This window comes from Ylistrum balloti, unplaced genomic scaffold (assembly GCF_031769215.1).
Source record: "Ylistrum balloti isolate Yb309-2 unplaced genomic scaffold, AGI_CSIRO_Ybal_v1 Utg371522, whole genome shotgun sequence".
NCBI classification, from domain to species: Eukaryota; Metazoa; Mollusca; class Bivalvia; order Pectinida; family Pectinidae; genus Ylistrum; species Ylistrum balloti.
The window spans coordinates 7,297-22,718 of record NW_026782785.1 but is presented as its reverse complement, the minus strand read 5'-3'; the positions used below and the strand labels follow the sequence as shown (position 1 = coordinate 22,718).

At 34.1% G+C, this 15,422-nt stretch overlaps 1 protein-coding gene across 1 annotated transcript; it reads right to left on the bottom strand.

The window, feature by feature from the left end:
- Window positions 1-401: 401 nt before the first annotated feature.
- On the bottom strand, window positions 402-14,719 carry LOC132562817 (hemicentin-2-like). Its single transcript, XM_060227590.1, has 15 exons — window positions 14,713-14,719; window positions 13,809-14,168; window positions 9,786-10,049; window positions 8,553-8,807; window positions 6,792-7,073; window positions 5,599-5,925; window positions 4,562-4,861; window positions 3,758-3,862; window positions 3,619-3,640; window positions 3,408-3,463; window positions 2,994-3,021; window positions 2,465-2,547; window positions 2,025-2,052; window positions 698-765; window positions 402-457 (listed from the first exon to the last, which is right to left on the bottom strand). Exons 1-15 carry the CDS (start codon window positions 14,717-14,719, stop codon window positions 402-404), a joined length of 2,241 nt encoding a protein of 746 aa, XP_060083573.1.
- Between the last annotated feature and the right edge of the window lie 703 nt (window positions 14,720-15,422).

Here is a 15,422-nt window from a genome sequence, read left to right as displayed (position 1 = left end):
TGTGAAATGTAAATAAAAACAGCGTTCTTGATCACAACAATATACAGGACCAGGACCAATAAATATCTTGTCCATAGCTGGAATCTGTCATAGAAATACAAGTCGCACATCAAATATTTAGCATGTATATTAAACATGAAGAACCTTTGATACTACCAGAATTCGGGCACCTGATAAAACCCTATATTTTGGGAATCTAGGGTTGTCATATTCTAATCTGCAGGATATTTTATTTATATATGTCTGTGAAAAAAGAACAAAGTCAAAAATGTCTTCTTTCTTTCTAAATTGACACTCTTGATATTCAACAGAGTACGTGATATACACTACTCAATGTATATTCAATCCAATGTTTTAGCACATCTCCATCGATCGTTCCAATATACATACATCCAAATGTTTCAATTGTAATAATGTGTAGATTTACATGAAGTGTTGGTATATACACCTTGGCTTCCTGAAAAACAAAACAAAAATCACGCTGAGTAAGGTTTGCTGAGGGAACGGAAATGAAGGAATTAATAACAAAAATGCCAACATGTTAGCTTAGTCCTAATCCAACCTTGAATGAAATGGGAGACTTTTCATAATGGGGGGTTTATGACCACATTGAATAATTTTGAAATACAATTAATTGCAATGCTTCGTTGTCAGTGTCACGCATCATTCAATACTATCATGTAACAAAACATTTTACCAGATGCAGTGTTTTGCAACTCATCATAAACATTCGCCCTTGACCGCCCTTTCAGTGACTCATAGTTTCTGCAAATAAAAAAGGAAATAAAAAAGAAACGTGCTCATTTTCGATTGTTAAAAAAAATACCAACATGTCATCATGATCATAACAAAAAAATCAAAATTCAATAAAACGTTTACAAAATATTAACAAAAGAAAAAATACACAACACCTCATGTAGCAGTACAAGATGATGAAAACAAGATGTTCCGGAAGAGAAAGCGTCTTTTAATTCAATGGCAAAATACTCCAGGTTAATCGTGCTCAATCCAAGTCAGTAAAATAAGAGCAGGGTATATAACAACGGAACGAACAGGCAAACGTCATCTCGCTTATGGAAATGATCATTATGGCGACTGTTATCAACTTGCGTTCCTCGAGGCCCTGCGATTCCATATATTCCATAAGTATGTTTGAATTCATACTCAGGTCGATGAAAGGGGTTTTTCGATATTAGAAGTCTTTCATTGAAGGTTTCAGTGCAATATATAGCTGAATGTTTTTTTGATAATGATTATGCCACCAGTTACTATATTCTAGATATACCACAGTTAGAAGGAGAGGCAGAATAAGAACATGTCTAAATAGCTCTTAGGTCACTTACATGCAGTTGTCGCATAGTTGTTTGAAATGAAACACTTTGGACGCAACTACAGGAAATGATAAGACTAAAATTTTATATACGATGACTTGTTAGCTTTGACAGATTTCTGGTGTAAATATTCATGATGTTGACAGCAACCTTTCCTTATTTTCAAACACATTTTTCATAAATTGCCGCGAACCTACTATTCGTACAGACAGATTTCCTGGAGCAGTATTCGTTGAATTAATTTAACACTTTTGTAATATGGAGAGAGTTAGTGAATAAAACTTAATTTGAGCAAGTTGAACACAAAATAATTTCGGTAAAGTCTCCTTGAGGTCTTCAATCTTGACTGTGAATCCGATACATGTATTGCAATGCCAGTGTCCAAGGCTACGATAATGTCTAATTTTACCAATAACGTCAGAGTAACTATATCCATGGTTGGAAAAATGTCCAACAGTCCAAACTGTCATAGTAACCGTATTTGGCATTAATACAGGCGTGTAATATATTGTTATCCATGTTGTTTACGCTATCGTGTGCGAAGTGTATGCTTATTAGTAGGGTAGTATATTTTCGAAAGTGCAAAAGATATAATTTTATTCATGTGAATGTCTTTTCAAATGTTCCTATGTAAAACTGTTCCTTTGTTTGAATAAAAAAAAATATTCAGCCATTACATTCAGTAGTACTCACCTGTTATCTGTTGCATCATCGTTAGTATCTGCAAAAATGGCAGATGAAAAAGTCTTTGTTATCATTACGATTTAATGAATGTGAAATAAAATGTCATGGCAAATGTTGTGTATTCGATAACATCTTGAATGTTCAGATGTATTATAAACTTATAAGTAACGAATAATGTGATATAATGTGCTATTTGGTGTTCAATTTATCCAATGTGAGAAAATCTGCAATGTTGATTAAATGATTATCAGTAGTTTTTCATTTGTTTCCTAGTGAATGTCAATAATTAATTGTATTCACATGGAAAGAGGTCAATAGTTTTATTTTTAACGAAGCCTGCCTTTAGGCTTTATAAAAAAATACATAAATGAACAAAATATCATGAAAAATGCGTTTCGTAGCTAATTGTTCAAAAGCTTATTCATCATAAAAGCATTATGTATATTTACCTTGCTGTTGATTTCCGATTTGGCCGATTTCAGAGTATACAGAAGGCATGCCAATATCACTTCTGTCAAGTTGTTGGTATGATCTTATCAAGGTAGAATAAAGATAGTGAATTACTCTTTTACTTTTCACCTGTAAAACTGCCATAGATGCATGCAACTTATCATAGAACAGCTCACATGCTTGATGTTTAATCTACGTATGTGGTTCATAAGATTCCAAATATTTAACAATTTATCTAACAATCAAAGCAGATTTACAATTGTTGCTTTAACAAACGAAGAACTTTTTTTTAATGAATATGAAGTTTGTAAAACGTATTTCAGTTATTTGGGAAAACTGTATTGAATGGAAACACTAATAGTATAGAAAATGAATCAAATGGAATCATTTACATTATAGATACTGAATCAAATGAAACCAAATGTTATAGATGTCTTGGAGTAAATCTTTTTTCAATTTTTATGTGCCAAAAATTGTACAAGAACAAGAAATTGTAGTGTCCTAATGTAAATGAAAATGATTTTTTACCTTTCATCGTCCCCTTGAGAATGAACATCTTTATATCAAACAAAACGAAAAGAACATTTCAGAATAACATATACAAAAAAGACACATTATGTATCAAAAACTAATAATGCATATCAATAAATAGTTATGTTTATAAACACGACAAAATACCTGTACGTTCAACTTTTAAAGTGGATCGCGGTTACATAGATAACTGTCATTGTTAAATCATAATAAACGAATAATATTGACAGAGTGTTTTAATTAATGAGGTATCGGAAACAAATTATGATAACATTTAATATCCTCCGTCCAACACCCCCCTCCCCCTCTCTGTATACTTTTCATAATCTAATAAGAACCCAGTTATATATATATATATCAACAATCAGTGTAGATTGTCTGTTTTATTTTAAATGTCTTTTAAATACTTACTTTGTTCGCGAAGTTGTACGTTATCAACCTTCTTGCCCTTCAAACGCCGGCCTTTGCTGAAATTATGAACATTCAAACAATAAACGTCAATAACAGACATGAATTACATGTTGTTCAATGTTACTCACCCGCGTGAGAAAATTACATAGGGAAATTTTTTTTAATAAGAAAGAAAAGAATAATGTATCATTTAAAGCCGATGTTCACTTACGTTAATGGAAGTCGACCATTTCCTGGAAAATAAATGTTAATTCTGAATTACTTAAATAAGTACACGAAAAAGCATAAAAGGTGTAAGATACGATGTGTTGTTGCGGAATACTTAGTATTGATCACATAGATATACATACGAGAGATGAAGATTCCAAGTCCAAATGTTAGCGTAATCATAAGTCCACCAATGCATGTCAGCGCAACTCCTGTTATACAGATGCTGTCAGTACTACAGGATTTACCTAGAGTAAAAGGGTTTGCGGTTTTATTCACTTAATATACTCATCCAGTATCGTTCGTCTGAATCCATGTATTATGAATTAATTATTGTGACGTCACAGCTAGCTAATAGAATATCGTAACACCCTTGTATATATACATTGTGAAGTAACAGTTAAAGCTGATCGAGATGAATTTCGACAAAATTCTGAAGGTGGATATTAAACTGTACTGTGTAAGATATGTCTTAATTGTATGCACACTATGAAACACTTATGTCTTCATTTTGGGAATGCTTTTTATTTCTTTTTTTTAATTGTATATGAAAGGTCAAGGTCAAGGTAACATTGTCAAAAATGTTGCTATCACCGTGAAAGGCATTGTCACAAGGAACACACGTGCCAAATATAGAAGCCCTCCCTCTTACGGCTTGATAGCTGTTGGCAGGGATAGTGTTGACAACATACAAACAGGCAAACTCACAAATAGATGAAAAACAATACGCCACGATCATTACTTTTGTGTTAAAGAAAATTCTACACATTATTATTTAATATGTCATTCGTAATTAATATATTTGTTTTGTCTTAGCTCCAATTTGTCATTTCTTGATTTTCATTACATAAATCTCTCATAGATAAGAATTTCAGAAAAATATCATTAACAAAATATCTTCAAAAACAAAATGTATTTCATATTGGACACAAGATATAGTACCGTACCTTCCAGAACTTTGCATCCAGCTGTTTCAAGTGATGTACGGTTCGCGTTAGAGTTGTAAGCTATGACCTTAAAGAAGTATAGCCTGTTTCCTTCGAGATTGTCTATAGTAACATTGTAAACGTCATTTTCGTCTGCGCTCTTTTCTGAAATATCGGTGGGATACGTAAGTGACCGTATGAAGTTATCAGTACTGTATAAAACATGGAAGTAGTTTGTGTATCCTCCGTTATTCCACGATACATCGACGGAATATGGATTCCCACAACTGACTGATAAATTCGTTGGCGGTCTGGGATTTCCTGTAACGAATCCATAATATCGATACTATACAATAGAGTAGAGATCATAATCAACATGACAAATACAATATATTCCAAACTATTTGAAACAAAATAGTAACGAATTTTGTGAATACATGATGGTGTGTGTGCAGGGATAATAATATTTCCATGGAAAATATTTTTCATTTAGCCTTCCGCAAATTAGCTCATAATTAAAAGATGACACAAATGCTGGTTTGTTACTTTTGTTCCATTGAGTATTATTACTCCTTATTTATATATTATATTCACGCTGCAAACATTCGGAATATTTCCATGAATGCTTGATTCGATACCTTTACACATTTAAGCTTATACACATATCAATGTATTTACACGGATATAAATTAACTGCTGATGCTACATTTGAGAATTCGTCTTTATAAATAAACCAAAAAAGAAGAAATATTTATGATCATCGCCATGTTAACAAGATTGGTGGATTCAGATGGTGGGGCATTGTGATATTTTCAAAAATAAGTTTATAGGTCCTTTAAGGAGGAAACAGCTACTGTACCTGAACGCTAAATTATTAAAACGTGCTATTCACTTTTGTGTCTTTTACACAGTCTTATAAGTAGTGTATATAGATAGTAAAACTTTACAGTGGCGATTTTACAATGATAATTATATTCTATATAGATTAAATATCCCAGCGAAAATGCTATCTTTCAATAAAATACTCGGTACCATTAATTTAAAGCGGAGTTGTCTACCTTTTGCCAGAACTGTGAAAGTCAGTGAGTGACTGCCTTGACTGTTTGTTGCCGTTACATTGTACACGCCAAACCATGGTTCTTGTATATCTGCACGTGTCCCAACTGATACTGCTGACAGATTCATCATTACGAAGGAAGATTGTACATTAAAATTGTTTCTTCCATCAACAAGATCAGTGACAGCTGCTGTTGTTGGTGATTGAAATGACCAACTATATGATGGCTCTGGATTAGACAGGAATCTAGCAGGAATGACTAGCGTTTCCGACGTTGCTAATAAAAAGGTATGTTCAAGTGCAACTCTTTGGTCCTGGCGAGGTTTACCTAAATGAAAAATATAACAACATATTACAACTATGGCAGGTTACAACATTCATTAACTAAATACGTATTAATTATCAAAATATTTGGGTTTGGATTATGATTACTTTGACATGTTGGTATATTCCTCCTTTTTCCCCACATGGTTCCCAAGTTCCATAAGTACACTTTATTAAAAGACCATATTTTATGTAATTAAGTTAATGATTACATCAATGCGTGTATTACGTCTATAATCGTACATAGTATGTGCAGTTTATATTCATGTAACAGAAATAATTTGATGTTATTTTGCATTGTTTTAAACGACTGAAACAATCAAGCAATGTTTTCCATTTGGTGGAAAATCTGTTTCAAACGGCCGTTAATGTATGCTTTATGGTTATCAAAATGGAAAACAAAAATAGCATCGAAAACCGAGAAACAAGAATTTGCAATAAGTACGGAAAGTACTGTTCTTTTCCAGTGCTAAATCCTCGGTAGTGAGATAACATTTATATCTATAGGTAGTTTGTGAATTTGACGGCTCAGTTTATAGAATAATAGAAGTCACAGTACACAACATGAATTATTTGGGAATACGACTCATGACGGTTATGTTAATTGTTTTATCTGTTAACATCCTTTATCCAGCAACGGGAATTCGAAAACAACATGTAATGAGTAGTTTGACTTTTAAAAATGTTAGGAATTTAAATATCGTATTGATTATTGGAGAGTCTCTGTAAATGCTAAATTTAATTTTCTTTACTTTATAATCACAGCTGAGAGGAGTTCAGCTCCAGGAATTAATGTTCACATACAGTGATCATTGTATTATTTCACACGCGTAGAAATAGTTTGACATTCGCATCGGAAATGAAACTTACAGAGAACGTTGACAGGTATGTCCCTGGTGACAGCTGTTGCAGACACGCTGTTCCTTACGACGCAGGTATACAGTCCTGTGTCCAGACATTTAACGTTAGTAAGGGTATAGGTACTTTCTAAGACGTCAGGGGTGTTGAGCAGAATAGTGTTGTTAGCTTTATAAAGCCACTGTATTGTGGACGGAGAATAACTCTCCACAGTACAGATCAGTGATTTAGATTCATGTTCTCTCATGTCAACATCTCCTCGGCTGTAAACAACATCGATAATTCGAGGTGGAACTGAAATGCAGAGTATTTTACGTTAACAAGCATTGAGTACTAATCAAGCAAAACACGGCAACAACCTTTATACATTTTTTCTCTGTAATCGTCTGTTAATTCCTTTCTTATCATCAAGTGTGTGAACTTAAACCATTACAAATATCAATCTCAAGTTTCCAAAGCAAGATGGTGTTGTAACCCAAACATACATTAAATGAAAAGGAAGAAAAATCCAACACCAGTTTTAGACCCCAAGTAATCTGTACGTAAACAATAAGCATTCTAAAGAAATTATTCGGTGAATGGTAATCTGTATTACCTGAACTACTTATACAGTGCTGTATTGTAATGAGTTATAAATGCTCATTCTGTTGACCCAAAAGGCTTAAGGCTTAATTAACTCTAACATGCATGTTGTTTTCCTGCAGAGCGTGTTTGACGTTTTTGTCACACAAAGACAAGAACCGGAATATATCCATCTGAATTAATCATTTATTCTGTTAAGACGTCTACTTAAGATACTATTTTTGTTTTACTTTAATGTTTTCAGGAGATGGACACATTAAGAAATATTGGTGTTATTCTGATTTGAAAAAAGAGGACAACGCTCACGTGATTTTGTTGAAATCTAAACTTAATGGAACATATTTAAATTATTTATATATCATTCCCCTATTTGGTCTCATGTTCCTGTCCCATCGATATAAGGTATATCAAATCACACATATTTAAATTCCCTTCATCATAAGTTCCTGTATTTTTAACTGGGACAAAATCCAATCATTCCTAGAGATTACCTATATATAATCTTCTGTATTTCCCCTATTGTTACACTACCGAAGGGGTCTAGACCCACTGTTTATACATAATTTATTGCTTAAACTTCATCCAAAGAATTATTCCTGATATAACTAGATTTTTTTTCTGCTTTCTCAAATTGAACTGAACCCTTACTGGCAAAGAGTTTCGAGAACCACCTTTTAAACAAAATGGTATCTCCTTCACACAAGAATGCTTCAGACAATCATTCCAACATGAAATGAAGGTTTTCAAAAAAAAAAAAAAAAAAATCCGTATTTCCCTTCTTGAGCCCTGTCTCTCCCGTTCAGGGAATCAGAGTCTACCATTTATGCGAAACTGATTCCCCTTCACCGGAGAATGCTTAAGATTAAATGTATGTATAATCCAGTCATTATTACAGGAGGGGTAGGACTTCATATATTTGGCCCCGCCCCTCCTGCATTTATAATGTTAAGATCGTTTCGTGATCCTTGAGATATGCATTCAGAAAGGTTAAACAGATCCCGCCTCATCCACCATTATACAATGTTTTCTATACAATACCGACCTTGCTCGTGTTATTATTTTGTTTTACGTTATAAAAGAACAACTCATTAGCATATACGTATGTGTTTGCTTGAGACATTAAGCTGTTTATTGATATTGGGTCTATTTCATTCGGCCCGAGAATTCCAAAGAAACAAAGTCGTATCTTACATCTGACAAAAAGGTTCCACGTCTTAGTGCCTTGACTAACAGTATTACTGGCTGTACATGTGTATTGTCCAGCATTTGTCCCCGTGGCCATAGATAGACTCAACGGGTTCGGGTAATTCGTTCCTGATTTAGACCAGGTGTAGGTACACAACGGTCTACAGTCAGCAGAGCAAGTGACATCTGTGATGGTATGATTTTCAGCGACGTCAACGGTATCTTGTTGAGGTTCAAATGAAATGCTGTACCCAGGTCCATCTGAAGAATTACATTTTCATTCATATACGAGGTTGAATTTGCGTCTGGGTGTCAAATTGTAAATAGATAGACAGATAGATAGGTATTCAGATAGATACATATAACGATGGGTTGTCAAAGGTCGGAATTCTTGCTCGTGCTGTTAATAATTTACAGGGTAAATATTAATGGTAATACATTTACATATCAATAATAATTGAAAGAGTACAACATATCTATCACATTATTCACTTATTGTATTATCTACCAAACTTATCACTTCATGTTATATGTGAACGAGTCATAATCAGATAAGTTCCTAATCTACTGCAATGCTCATCAATTCAGAATAATGTATCTTTGCAGTGCTAAATTTATAGTTCACAGAACTGTTATTTGTATTTATGAGTTTTCCTCGCCTTAGCAATCATTACATTAATATGTACAAAGACCATGACACAAATAATTACTATATGGTGAATTGCTTCAATTACTTTCCCTTTTTTTATCAGTCTTTACATTTTCATGGTAAACTCATAGACATTTACGTCACATATCTTAAAAAAAGACAGTGCTGGTAATATCATGAACACTTTGTCCACATATTTACATTTTCTGGTGATTATATTAAAACTACATTTTCTATTATTAACCATATTAACAAAAAAATATCTTGTCAGTGATACTGTAGTACTTATGAAAGGGTTATATTTGTTTACATTTTAGAATATGACCTTATATACAAATGATAGAGAAATCACGTTGGGATATCTGTGGTGTTACCAATATTTTAACAGTCATTATCCAAGACGTCTGTCAGCTGTTTTTTCCTAACATCGAACAGGCACATCATTTTAAAGTAAATACATATGAAGTATACGTAAAGATTAAAACTGAACCATCTAAAAAGTAAAGTAAAAAAGTGGGAACAATTTGCAATAATTAAACATTTATCCGGTTCCTTTTTCTTTATTTCAAAAGAAACAAAATTGTACTTACAATGTACGGAAACACTGACTGTTGAAGTTGATTCCCCAGCAATATTTCTAGCTGTACACTTGTACGTCCCGTGTTCCGACCTCTCCAGTTGTCCCAGTGACAATACAGGTGAAACAGTAAAGTTGGTATTGTCCGGTCGTGTCCAGACGAAGGTACAGCCAGGTCTACAATCCGCTGTACATGTGATATCTGGTAATGTATGGCCCTCTGTCCTGGTGTATGTAGTGTCCGGCGGTGACAGAGCTATGGACGTACCGGGACCGCCTATAATGATATTGTTTTGTTACTCATTTTTATGTACAATCTCAATTAGCAATATCATTTACACAGTCCTGACCACGCTATAATAGTATCTGTTTGATGTATATAGAAGATGAGGAAATTATCACAAAGTAAATATTCTCCTTCATGAAATGATTAAAACACTTCAGGTAGCGTATTGTTGGATTAGTTCTTACCATTTCGAAAATGACAATACTTCATTTGTTAATATACGTACCAAATATTTTCACAAAAGATTTAAAAGGTTATCCCGTGGGTTTGGAATTTAATCTTTTTAAGTACATGAGATTGGGATCAACCCAAAATAAATCAATACCTGGTCGTCAGGACCTTAATGTTTAGCATCAAACATTGTAACCTTCAGCTAAATCTTACCAAGGGACCTCGACAAGAAACTAGAACTATACAAGTTTTTAATTAGGAAATGTGTAATTGTGCAACTATCTGTGAAAATATTAATTGAATACTGTAACAGTTAACTATCATATCAAATTTGTGAGGGGCCAAAACTATTAATGATATATTTTCGAAGCAAGAGGGATATTAAAAGGGCATTACTTCGTTCAATGATAGCTACTTTTGTTTTCCCCTATTGAGCCACGATCCTCAATCCTCTCGAGTGCGCTCTACTTTACACTCAATCAAAATATGCTACATAAGAAGGATTTCAAAAATTTACAACATTTCCGTCTTGGATTTGCCGGTTCCTAACTTGTGGGTGGAGAATGGGTGGTGGGGGTTGAGGCAGAATAGAATCCGTCTTCAGTCGATGATGCTTCAGACCAAATTTGCATAACATCAACTTCTTCCTTTTAAAGAGGAAGGATCTTAAAAAAATACTCTATCCAACATATCGCGATATATGGGACTCATATCTACCGTTTATACAAAAGTTAATCAGTTTTACTTCTACCCAAATTTTAACAATTCCCTGTCATTTCTAGATGGGCACATTGCTTCATTTCCAGCCTATGGTATTTAAATGTCGTAGTTGATCACATATTCAAGGGTCTGTTCCCGTCATCAAGATTTTTATGTGAGACGTCGTCAAGAGACAGACACGTGGTTTCTGAAGACTCAGGTTGATGTAAACTACGGGGAAGTTTTACGATCGTCATAATGATCTCGTTGAGAAATATTTTATTTCTTTGTACGATATGAAGCTAAACATGGTTGATGTTCGTTTGGTTGCATTTTGGAACCTTATAATAATATTAATAGTAATATTACTTACTTTGATTGATCAATATCTACATGGCGAAACTTACTCTTGGGGAACTACAGATGTTATTTTCACTCTATTTTTTGCAGGAGTCTCTGTGTCAAAATCTAATCTGCCCAAGGTTTATTGAAATTTAGTTAAGATGATGATTATATAAACACGTTGGTATGGTCCTATAGCAATGTTACGAAATTTCCCTTTTTTGTTTATAGGCTGCAGGCACGAAGGAGAAGTAGGATTAAAAAGTTACACCCATTTTATTTTTCATTTGGGAACGCATTTAAAGAGTAATGAAAACTAAAATCCAATACCATCAATATTCCTACCCCCGTTGAAGTTTCCGACCAAATTTGATTGAAACCCACTCATACATTATGGAAGATTTTGAACGCATACAAATGCCTGTCATCTGGATGATATAAACACTTATCAGTGAGCCATTATATGCATTGTGTTAATCACGATACCTGATCCTAGATAAAACACCTTTTTAGTACATGAAGAGCTTTGAAGAAATCACTTTCTGTCAGAAGAGCAGTGAAATCCCTCTATGGTTGTATGCACAATATTCTACATCAACGAAATGTTTAATCGGACCTACAGACAAATATTTTCAACTTTTCTGAGCTACATCTAAGCGTATCCATGTTTTGACACGGCAAGGACAGTGACGGAGTTAACAACTGCTGAACTTGCAAAGGAACCGGCGATTATTCCACTTAAACGCCACGCATTAAAAACACTAGATTTAAAATACAGTTTAGATGACTTTCAATCGTAAAGAAAGGCATTAGAAAACCCCATTATTAAAATTGAAAAAAAAAACTGATATACGTCATTCTGAATAGGAAAATATTGGGCTTCAAACTTTTCAGAGTCGTAATTTCACTTTTTGGTTGATCTCGAATCTTTGTATAGGCACCAAATGCTACCTTTACAGGAAGTGTAATATCCTTAATGTCAACATGTGATCGTCATGTAAAGCCATTCCTAATTTGATTTTGCTGAAGCATAGTAACTTGTTACTTTAGCATCACCTATGATTTTAGACACTGAATGTTGAGAGTGTTGTGAAGATGTAGTTTTGGGTTGAGTTTTGAGTTGGTAATTATAGTAATCCCAAGTCGGAAACCAAGTGGGAAATTTTGGTGTACATTTTTCATTTCTTTACTGTTACCAATGGACTTTTGTTGAAGTTGAACTCTACTGTGAGTTTCATCGGCAACCCTTTGCACTGAATATATATATTTCTATATGAAACTGCCTCTGCATGTTTTAGCTTCCCAAAAAGTCACACAGAAAACAGTGATTACGATGTACGTGACTAACAGATCTCGTATGTTGATATTGTAACCCTGGTAAAATGCTAACTGCAATATACCACTCGGCTAGAGAGGACTTGGTTGAGCGTCAGAATAGTACACCAGGGATCCCGGGATCGATTCCTAGTGGAGGCATTAAAATAGATAATGACCTCTGTTACATTGACGGCCATGTAGGGACCCGGGAATAGTACACCTCTGTTTATACACAGAATTAAACATACACAGAAATATTTAATTTCCCCAAATATGACGACTCGACCAAGGTCAGTAGTACTAAGATGCACGTATTTCCTTATTCTAAAATATATTTGATGCATGTCACTGGTTATTATTATCCGGTATCTGTGCTCAGTGACCAAAGGTATATCAGTTGATCCGTTAGATAACAGCAGATAAAAGCAGTACAGGTAAGTCGCAGAGATTGAGATCGATAATATGCCAGATCAGAACACCGAATATCTTTTTCAACAAATGAAATAATAGTTCATTGATAATGATTATGATTTGATAAATTGTCTTGTGTTCGAACATACCAAATTGTATCCAGTATATTTTATATATAACTGTCGTTTTACTATGTTCGCGTTATTTGTATGTTCCAGTGTGGTTTGTCATCCGTTTCATCTTTGTCTATGTCATATTTTTTGTATCAAAGGTCATTTTATTTCGACGTTAACCTGTGTTCCGGTCATTGTTCCAACTGGCCATGAAACCACGAACACGTTTTTACCTAGAGAAGCAATGCATTCTGCACGTGTCATAACTTAGCATTGAGAAACAAGATTGAACTTGAACTTATTGTATGTTAATTAAAAGATATGCCACCAGGATTAAGTTCGTCTATTGTAACTAATATATACATACATACACGTATACATGTTAATGAATATGACGTCACATAATTTAAAATATTACTATTCTGTCATCTATTGGAAAAACAAACATATATTTTGGTTCACATGATATTAGAACATCGTACCCATTCATCACATTTCCTACTATCGTTTTACACCCGGTAGTTGTAACTTTACAGATAACCAACATCATCTCTATTTAGATAAAATAGTATCACGTTAACGTGTAAGTCTGTAATTGATATCATATGATTGTTATATCACGACTCTATATACAGATACTGTAAAATTATCAATGGAGTACTTACGTAGTAATATATCTATTGTATTGTTCTCTTACTTGCAACTTTGAGGATGAAATCAGCACTATCCAGTGACGGGTTAGGTAGGTTGGTGTTAGCACGTCCACAGAACCACACAGATCCATGGTCTTCAGTCTGTGGCTGTATGATCAATCGGAACACTGTACCGAGGCCTCCAGACGTTACACAAGAACATACATCCGGGGTACAGGGGACAGGCGGGAATGTATACACGTTTAAACATTCATAAGCACCTACTTGAATAGCTCCTTCTGGAGATGTTACTTCAGGACGGCGGTAAAACGTTACACCCTGGGCCTCCTCTGGTACATCACACGTCAATGTAAACACAGACCCAGGTACAGCGTACTGGGACGACCCGGTCAGTGTGACAGCATCTGGTATAAATAACATCAGTTATGAGTATTGATATAATACAATATTATATGAATAATTTATAATAGTCACGAACTACGACATAACACTATTCATTTGATTGATACCCTTGCTCTTACGAACAGGTTTATCTAGGTAAATTTATCGTCATTAGAATAATGAATTGAGATCTTAATTAAAAAATAATGGAGACATTTTTATATTAGAAAATGGGGTGAATATTTACAGAAATTGTACTCGGATATGTATCGAAAATGAATAGGCATCATCATCATCATCATCATCATCATTATCATCACTAGGTTTCAATTGATGAGGAACAGATACTTCCTGTATAAACTTATTGGCAGACACTCAACAATTACGCGATATGATCACCAATCACAATATTTGCACGCTTCTATAAAAATAAACAATAAGATTCCCTTACTCACAAAACAATTATTTCGCTTCCGATTATCAAACCCGTCTGTTTTAGTAAAGTACGTAAAAAATCACAGTATGATACTGAGGGATCGTTTATCTTCCAGTTATGGTGGCTTATACCTGACATTTCGCCTTTTTATTGAACGTAACGGGAGTTTGAATCAAAGTTCCGTATACGACCTATGAAAAAACTATGATATTCTTAATTTCTATCTGACATCGTGACAGACACTCTCAACATCAGTGACACTTCATAGTATTTTTTTATATCAACATGTGGCATCGTGACAGACACTGAATATCAAAGACACCCCACGGTATATTTTACATTAGGAGGTGGCACCGTGACAGACAATCAACATCAGGGATACATCACACTATATTTAAAATAACGATTTGAAAGAAGAAGAAAAGACGAGAAAACGAAATAAATGATGGGACGAAAAAATCCAAATGACTGAAAAACGAATTGTCGGAAAGACTAAACAATGAAAACAAAATGACGAAAACCAAAGCCAAAAAAGACGACCAAAAAACTAAAACCCGCCACAGTGAAACATCTTATGCAAAAAGTTTGTTAACTTACTCGATACAATTAAATTATTTTGTATACTTTACTGTTCTTTGTGATGCCTTATACTAGTTATCGCAGGAAAACGGGTCATATCAGGAGATTATATTCTGAACAAAGAGTTCCAATTAGCACCTCTTAAGTTTCTATATTAATTTCGATCTTTAATTTTTGATTATGAGTAATACACTAGCACATACATATACTCTTAATGTTTGTAGACAACCTGAAAGATGGCCACGGAAATGAGATGTACATC

Coding starts and splice junctions, on each gene's coding strand:
- LOC132562817 (XM_060227590.1), bottom strand. Junction 10,050..13,808: donor TTTCATCCTCAAAGTTGCAA/GTAAGAGAACAA, acceptor ATATCATTATAG/GCGGTCCCGGTACGTCCATA. Junction 8,808..9,785: donor AGTCAGTGTTTCCGTACATT/GTAAGTACAATT, acceptor GTAATTCTTCAG/ATGGACCTGGGTACAGCATT.